The sequence below is a fragment of the Paramisgurnus dabryanus genome, chromosome 2, assembly GCF_030506205.2.
Source record: "Paramisgurnus dabryanus chromosome 2, PD_genome_1.1, whole genome shotgun sequence".
In the NCBI taxonomy this organism is placed as follows: Eukaryota; Metazoa; Chordata; class Actinopteri; order Cypriniformes; family Cobitidae; genus Paramisgurnus; species Paramisgurnus dabryanus.
Window position 1 is genome coordinate 17,752,997 of NC_133338.1, and position 9,503 is coordinate 17,762,499.

General features: G+C 34.1%; 1 protein-coding gene across 1 annotated transcript in view; it reads left to right on the forward strand.

Moving 5' to 3' along the window:
* The window catches only part of prmt3 (protein arginine methyltransferase 3), a 245,211-nt gene extending 235,878 nt beyond the window's left edge, over positions 1-9,333 (forward strand). The window contains exons 14-16 of the mRNA XM_065275443.1: positions 720-770; positions 2,499-2,586; positions 8,979-9,333. Coding sequence (XP_065131515.1) covers positions 720-770; positions 2,499-2,586; positions 8,979-9,088 — 249 coding nt within the window. The 3' untranslated portion in view covers positions 9,089-9,333. The remainder of the gene's footprint in view (positions 1-719; positions 771-2,498; positions 2,587-8,978) is intronic.
* Positions 9,334-9,503: the final 170 nt, after the last annotated feature.

Below are 9,503 nucleotides of genomic sequence, written 5' to 3' on the forward strand. Positions count from 1 at the left end.
GCTTTTCTACTCAACTTTTAAGATTTAATACAGCAGCTTTGGTCAAATACAAAGTATTGAAACAACCTGCAAATAATAAATTTTTCTTCGTGTAAAATAAAAACGTTATAGCCTGTTTTGTAAATTAAAGTTGCAGTCAGATTTTCAAATTTCTATTCAATGTATAAATGTATATGCTTTACATTTAATATTACAAGAATCTAAACTTTTAACATTATGTAATGTATATCTGATATTTTTCTGGTTTCTTGCTTAACTCTCACATGCCTTTTTTTATTTCATTACTGTGTGCTTTTTCTTTCTCATTGATTCTCTTTGTGCGAGCAAGCAGACCCTTGTGTTGTCAGCTGCGTCAGGATTAAAAGCTATTAGTTCTGCATCATTGCCACTACAAGTATGCTCTTGAGATTGATAGAGCTGCTCTACTGTCATTGGGGGCAGGTTGGGACAAAAATGGGTAGTTTTTACTTCTCTAATATTGTGTTGTTCACTGTATTTTAAAGCAGACAACCCCAACCCTATTTTTATTATCCTTCTTTATATTCAATGATTATAAAACAATTTAGCACAGGGCTGACATTCAATTCTTGCAGGATTTTTTTTATTGCTTCAACGAGTCTCCTTTACAGTGTTTTGCTAATTATTTGTAGGCAGCCTGAACAAGTGTCAGCATTTACCAGAATGTCATGTTCTAACCTTTTGCTCATATTTCATTCTAGGCCATCGTGGGCTATTTTGACATTTTCTTCGACAAGCACTGCGGAAACAAGGTAAGCAGTTGTGCTGTGCTGTTTAACAGCGAGCAATTGTTGTCACGCCTTGCTGTTTTTTAGGCCCAAGGCAATCGCAACGGAATTGCTATACCTAAATGCTGAAATAAGCATTTGCCTTCCTCCAGTGACCAACTGGAACAAGCAATGAAATAAGCTAAAACCCATCAGCTACTGGGAGAGCGGTTGATGCTGGATTGTAATAACGAGCCTTCAAGCAAGAATATGTGGATGTTTTGGCTATTCTGATGCCCCACTGTGCTTAACATTGTTTGAACATCTAAGTTAATAAGCTAGTGAACAACCTCTGCAATGTTTTGGTTTTGCCTGTTATTTTGGTTGACATTAACAACAACAACTGCATTTGCAAATGTGGTGGGTTACAGCAGGAATTCCAAATCATTTCTGTTGACTTAATTTCATCTGTTCAACATCGCAAGTCTTTTTTTTTAAACACTCAGGCCATATAGATTCGGTTCAAAGTTTTATTTTTTACTCTGCGTCTTATGTATTTTTTTTTTTTTTGTTTCTCTGGCTGATTCAACATTGTTCTTGGCTTTTAACTGACACTGTTCATGCATCATCAATACAAAATAAGTATTTTTTCTCCGTTGTCAAAAAATGCTTAGTGCAAGGATACTATGTACAGTGTACAGACATTTATTTATTATTCAACTGTAAGGAGAACCAAGTTGGTCCAAATGATAAAGTTGCTAAAATGAATAATATTAGTATGGTAACATGCCAAATGAAAATTGGAGCTCTCATTGAGCCTGGTTTCTCCACTGGAGTTTTGTGGTCTTAACCCATGCTCACTGGGAGTTTGCTAAAATTAGATTTAGGATTTTTTTAAAGGTTTTATAGTTTGCAATTGTCTCTTAAAATAATGGTCTGGCAAAAGTCGTTATTTTTTTCTTTTTCATGCAAATGTGCATTATATATGTTTTATGTTATCATTGCAAAATTTGCCAGGAACATCATCGCTTAATTTTTATATGTTTAGATTTGTTATATAAATAATATTATACTAATAGATTTGTCAGATTTCATGCTGATTGACTAATTGTGTCAGAAAAAGTATATACTGTTTTAATAGGCTTTTGATTTATTTTTATTTTTGTATCTGAATAATTTAATAATAGCACTGCTAATATAACAACCAAATTGCGGTCAGACTGTATTATTTTTACAGTTTCACTAAGTTACACCTTATTTAAAGATTGCACCTTATTAAAAAACATTTTTTTGCAGTTGATACCACTAATGAACTCAAAATGTTTCATAATATATCCTGTATAGTTTATCCTATATATTTATGTTTCTAAAATACATTTGACTATACTAATCTTTATTTGTTGTAAAGCTGATTTGCTTCAATGCATTGATAAGTGGTTAAAATACATTTGAATTAAATTGAAACAAAATATTATGAAATGTCAACATGGTAGCCACCACAAGGGGGTCAAACACCTTTTTGGTAAAATTGAACAGCCTCTCTAGGCCATTAATGGTAAAAAAATTTACATTGTTTTAAACACTGATCAGATTTTATCTACTTCATAATTTTTTTTGGAGGGGGGGGTTAAACTTTATTTTACTTGAAAAATGAAAGATTAAAATTGAAATTGTAGCTTGAGTTTGAAAGCAGAATGAGCATGCAGCACTTTAATAATTAAAGTATGCTGTTGTTTAGGCATAGTTTTAATGCTTTTGTGTTTTGAATTTTAGGTTGAGTTCTCCACTTCTCCAAACTCTCCTAAGACCCACTGGAAACAAACAGTGTTTATGCTAGAGAGTCCATTCTCTGTCCAAGCTGGTTTGTACCCTATTTACAAACACTCTGTATTTGGTGTCTTTACACTAGTTTGATGTAGCACTGTGTGTCCGTCTTTAACCTGCAGTCTTTATCTGGCATGTGTGTGTGTAGCCATCATACCGTGTTTTAATACAGGATAACAGGATGTGTGTCACATGGAGATATATCTTATCTTACTTTAGCCTGACAGTTAGACTGAGACACAGGTTATCTGTCAGTCATTGACAGACAGACAGACAGTATGATTGAGCAGTTCTAGAGACAGTCCACATAAACTATGTGTAAAACCATCAGTTTGTTCCATTCAGGCATATACTATATGCTATACTTCATCTTGAAAATCATCTCTCTAGAGGAATTAAAAATGTAATAACACTTCAGTGCTTAGACCGATTATTTTAAGGGTCATTTATGTTGATTTTTATCATTTATCATTGCATATCATCACATTATGTTTTTGGAGGAAACAAATAATTGATTTTAATAACCTAGAAAATGTTGCCATTTAACTTTTTTTTTAATAAGCTGACATGGCATCCTGAAAAGGGTTTGACTTTATTTGTGTAGTATTTCTGTATTTATTAATATTTATTAATTCAAAAGAACTGGCGACTAGTTAAAGCACTTTCAAAATAATGTTACAATTGCATTGTCTCAAAGGGAAGCTGATTGGTTTCCTTGTCTGTTAATCATGGACATGAATGTGTATACAGTTTTTTTTATAAAACAGAACTGCAAACTGATCCATTTATGCAAACCTTTTTAAAAAATAAAAATGAATGTGTTGTACTTTACATTGTTCATAATATTGAACGTAAAAATTGAATCAGAAAAGCAATGCTGTAAAAAGCAGGTTGCCTTAGGTAAAGGTATAAGAGTAAAACAGAACATCTCCAGCTATTCATAGATAGGCAGTGCCCCGGCCTTTCTAACAGATGAAGTGTGTCTTATCATAATGGGTATCGGAGAAATGTCAGCTGAAGCATGGATGGATGAAGGTGCTTTAGACACGTTCTCCTTTGCAGCACACGATTATAAATGACTGTGGCTAAACTGTAGCTGTCCATGGGCAGCACCACACTCGTTCCCTCCAGGAGCCGTTTAATGATAAGAAGGTCTGCAAACAGAATTTCTGCATTGTTAATATCTGCTTTAGAATATTATGGTGTGATTATTTTATGTGAAAATATTAAAATATATATATTTTTCAGTTACCCTTGCTCTTAACCAACACCTTAACTCCAAACCACTTTATTTATCTTTACTGTTTGTAATAATGTCAGAAAAAGTAATTGATATTGATTATTTTGTAGAATTTTGAAGTACAGTATACATGCACATTTTCCTCATATTAATTGAGAGACTTAGTTTATCATTACTGTTTGCAAATGTCAGAAAAAGTAATTGAATTGATAATTTTGTAGAATTATTTTCAACAACAGTATACATGCACTTTTTCCTCAAATTAATTGAGAGACTATACTGAAAATTTTTAAGGTAAACTCCCCTTCCATTTGAGCAATAGGAGGCAACTGCATGATCTCTTAAACCTAATGAAATGAAATCATAATGTTTTATTTTAATCAAATAATCTCAGTACATTAATATGGATGGACATAACTCATTCCCCGCCAGCCTTTTTTTTAAAAGTTGGCCATTAGCATTTTTTTGTGATTTTCACAAAATGCCTTTCAGGAAAATGTTCATCTATACATGTATACTGTAAACATACAATATATTTAAAATGAAAGAACAGACCCTCTGCTTTTCAACATGAGTAGTTTTTAATACCAAATTTTGAACAAAAAGGTGAAGTAATTGCATTTGTTAAAATTCTTTTGTTGAAATATCAGATTTAGAACTATGAGCAAAGCATACAATGTGTTTACAATGTTGTAGAATTAGTTGATGCTTAAGTTTTTTATAAATTGGGTTACAGGGATAAACTCATGTGACCATGCAACTCTGCAGACCAATTTTATTTATGTACCAAATGATGTCAGAATCAAACTTAACGCCCTTGCATTAAAGGGGAGATATCATGAAAATCTGACTGTTTTTCAAGTGCTATAATTGGGTCCCCATTTCTTTTATCAACCTAGAAAATGTGAAAAAGAACAACCCAGTAACATAGTTTTGGTAAACCATTCTCTGCAAGCATGTGAAAAAATAGGCCTTTGGAATTTGGCTCACCTTGTGATGTCAGCAGGGGATAATACCACCCCTTAATCTGCACTATCCAACCACAGCACTGCCATTTAGTGCAGATGTCAGCTCATTTGCATTTAAAGGGACACCCCCAAAATGGCACATTTTTGCTCAAACATAAAAAGTGGTAATTTTACATACTCTGGGCACACCAACGATTTATTTGACATCTTAAAAAGTCTTGTGAAATGTCCTTTTTAAAGCACTGTTTTTTGTCATGATTAGGGAATTTTGGATTTTGTGAACAGTGCATGTGGTGAACTTTTAAAGGAGACATATCATGCTAAATCCACTTTCTTAGCTCTTAAATGCATTTTGTTGTATATTTGTAGTGTTTACAAGTACATAAAAGTTGAAATTAGTCTCTTCAGGTGCTTTGTTGATATCTTTATATTCTGTTTTGGTCATATTTTCCAACCGGTTCTGATTTTTCTATTATCTATTACGTTTTTTGAACAATTACGTCACAGTATTTGCAGCGGAACTGCTAAATAAGGACATCGACTTCCAGCCCAACACTACGAGCAATCCGCCATTTTCAATTTCTCGCTGCGATATTGTAGTGCAAGCTCAAGGATGCAGAAGTTACGAGAGAGTAAATCAAAATGTTCGGTTGTTGAACCTGTGCCTGGTTGAGTTTTATTTTTCACAGAAATGTCATTTTTTAGTGCGCGAAGCACTTCAAGGATAACTATTTCACCAACCTCCACCAGTATAAAGTAGGATTTGCCGATAGACTTCGTCTGATTGAGGGGTCAATTACTTCTATCTTTGGAGACGACGAGCAGAGCACTTCGGTAAGCTGTAAATAACTTTAAAAACAGTAAAGTACACGGTTGTCATGGTTTAGCAGTGCTGTTTCTCAATCCGAAGGCTGCAGCCTGCGGATGTCGCATGTGGTCATCAACCCGGGATTAAGTTATAGCATATTAAAACAACTTACAATTAACTAAGAATAATAGTCAACTTTATAATTGTTAATATTCTGAAATAAGACAGCCGGCATTAACACACCATTGCGATACCTCCATATGAAGACGTTGTTCTGCAGGTTCGTCGTCTTCATTTTCATCTCGCTCCATTTCCGACTCTGGCGCGAACATATAAGGCTGGATGGACAAGTCTTCCGTTGTTGACATTTTGTGAATAACGAGTAAATAAAAAGTTTCTGTGCCGCTAGATAATCGTATCTCTGCTATAAAACTACAAAAATGGCTGAACGGGGTGGAGTTTAACCGAGTGTCACCTCTGCAACCTGGAGAGGGGGCAGGGTATGACGTGCATTTAAAAAGACAGTACCAAAACGAGTTGCTCTCAGATGCACATCGGAAAAGGGGTAGAAAGGGGGCCTGTGGGGCTATAATAATGAGGAATTCAGACCCAAGCATTGCAGTTTCGCTTGATATAGACCACAAATAGATGATTTATATGCAAAAAGGACAGATTTAAAAGCATGATATGTCTGCTTTAAGTATTCCTCCTAGGAGATTTATGTGATTGTCACCAAATTAGGTTAATGTTATTTCTAGGACTCTGAAGATGCTAAATTTCAAACTGATTTTTGATATCACAAAAATGTTTACCATGTTGTGAGGTAATAGAATTATGGCGAAATCTGGAACACAGGAATTGTCTCATTTTCTGCATTAATGGAATGATTTTGACCTATAAGTTTGTTCATGGGGTCTGATCAGCCAACTTTGGCTTAACTTAGCACTTTACTGTATACGTTACATTATTAATACGCTTGCTTGTACGGTTTAACCTTAGCCGCTATATTCTACTTCTTATTTTATCTATTGATTTTCTGTGTTCTCCTCTACATCTACTCATGTAAAGCTGCTTTGCAACAATTAACAATTGTGAAAAGCGCTATATAAATAAAATTGAATTGAGTTGAATTGATCATTGATATGGATATATTATAAGTGATGGTCACAGAGCCATCAACTGGCAGCAGGTAGGAACTTATCTTTATCTTATATACTTATAAGTCGCTTAGTAAAAATAGCGAAGCATAGGTGACGTAAAATTATCCAAGGAATGTATATATTAAATAACATTTACAATTCACATCTCCAAATTATCTTTTTGGATATTCATTATATTTTATAGAAATTCATATGAATTAGCCAACTCGTAAAATACATACGAATTCTTTTGAGAACAGGCTGGCTGTATATAAATTCAATGTTCAGTGGCATATCTTCCATATTTCTTCCAAAGTATCAAAAATTCATAGAAACTGCAACCAGTCTGCATTGTGAAAAGATCCTTGAGGTGTTTGATCAAGGTGCCGTTGGGGAGGGGGTGTGAGAGGTGATTTTAAAGACCCGTTTTATGCATATTCTTTACGGGTACTGCAGATTTATCAGGTAATATGCGGCAGAGAGAGAGAGGCTGTATTATAAAGCAGCTTTTCTATTGGTGCAATCTTTGAGGTTACCTTTTTCTAAAAACTGCAGTAATAATTGATTATTAAATTAATTTATATATTTACATAAGTATTTTTTGACTTAGTCAGTGTTTGCATAAACTGTGATACTGTGATTCTTGAGAAGTAGTTATGTTTCTATAAGGAATAAAAATGAGTAGTTATGCGTTGTCCTGACTTTTTCTCGTCTTATTCTCTTGTCACCCTTGGTTGTGTTTGTGTGTTTAAAGTGGGTAGTGTATATCACACCTTTAGAACCAGCTTTGTCTCCTTTAAGTAATTAACATTTACCCCACCACAATTCCTAAACAAACCTAATGTCACTGGCCTTTCTTGTTTCTATACAAGCAAATGTCACAGTTTGCTCAAACTACATTCCAAACCACTTTTACAATGAATTCAGAGTCAGGGAACTGCACTCTGTTCATCGCATGATTCTGTAAACAAAGCTCACAGAATATTTTTCAGTCATGTTTCAACGCCCATACGCAGTAAGTGTTTATTACAGAGTGCAGACACACACCATTTTGTTCATGCTTGTGCACACAATTTCTGTGGGGGGTACTGAAGTTTAATGGATCTTTCTATCATTTAAGCTCATACTTGTCATCAGTTTTTGGTGGTCTGTCAATTATTTTTCCACACTGTTGATTTTAATTAAGGCAGTTTATATTAAAGCAATTTTTGCAAAATATTCTGACTTTTGCTTTACCCTGATTTGTAAAAAAAACTAATAAAGAAACCTTTTTGTTTTGTTACGCTTTATTGCATACATCCATGAATAAAAACTTAGAACTTAGTATATGTTATAGCAGTAGATTACAGGAGTTCTGTTCTTTCAATATACTTTAGTAGCAGGAAATGTTAGGGTGTTTAGTGGTGTTTTTATTGTATGAGCTGGGGTTTATGGGCAAATTCTTCTGCCCTACCTGTCTTGCTTAAGGTTCCTGTTGGTGCACATGTGATCAGTTGACAGTATGAGGTAGAACAGACGCAATGTGACAGTGGCAGTGCAGTGTGATGGCCACATCTGACTGCTTTTCATCAGCTCACATCAAATGCCGCAGTCAGCATTTTTTAAGTATCCTGGACAATGAAAAAAATAGCAGCTGAATGGCTTGTTTGCCAACTGGGTAAACATTAATTTACGCCTGCAAAATGAATTGTGAAATTAATCAAAGTGATTATCTGTTGCAATCATTGTCTTCAGGCCATCCTGATAAAGCGTGCTGCCTATATTCATACTGTAATCATATTGTAGTGAGCAGCAGCAGCTTTCTTTGCCATCTGGAGCTAGTCGGCTTTAGCCTTTCCTTGATTCTCGATAGGGGACAGTAAGAGTTTAAATATTAGCTTTAATGTCATAATCTGAACATTAAAGTTTTGACAGTAAAGAGATGCAAGATTTTCCCTTTACTGAGCTAACTGTAATAAAATATTTAAATTAAATAATAGTTTTGCACCACACTGTAAAACATTTGCTGTAATTTTGCAGCTGGTTGCCAGTAACTTACTGTAGAAGATAAAGACTGAAAATGTTTCATGTTCATTTAACTTTGAACAAATTGTTGCCAGTAAATAACATAAATGTAAAATCTACAGTAAGTTACTGGCAGCTAGTTGTACCCAGTAATACTGGAATTTCTACAGAAAAAGTTTACAGTGCATGTTTAAATATATTAATTTTAATTTATGTCGAATGTCAGATCTTTCTGTTTTTTATTCACTCTGTTTGCTTTTTGTTGTGCAGGAGATGAACTTCCAGGTCAAATTACAGTACATAAGAACAGAAAGGACCCCAGAGCACTGCTGATCACGCTGGACCTTGCTGGTCAGAAGCAAACCTATAGCCTCCAATGAGAACACGTTTTATTGGAAAAATGTCATACATTACAAAGCATCTGTTCACATTACTTAAACAATTTATGTAAGATAGAGCTGAAGCTGTGGAACGCTTTTAGGCTGTTCTCACTTAGACAAAATGTCTTGATGTTTCTAAATGTTACAGCTATTTGAGATTTTAGAAAATGAAATTCAAATGATATTTTCCTCTTTCTTTAAATAATCGCACATCAAGCAAATAAATACTTTCAACGATCTCTTGACTTGATTGGTTGTATTCATTTTTTTTGTCATTTATTTTCATAAATACGCTTAATTTGAAATACTTTAGAAATTATTTGTTATTCTACTGGCTGATATATTGCTGTGTTTATATATCATTGCATTATATTTAAATATCTGTACTCGGGGGAAAAAAAACTAAAAAAATTTT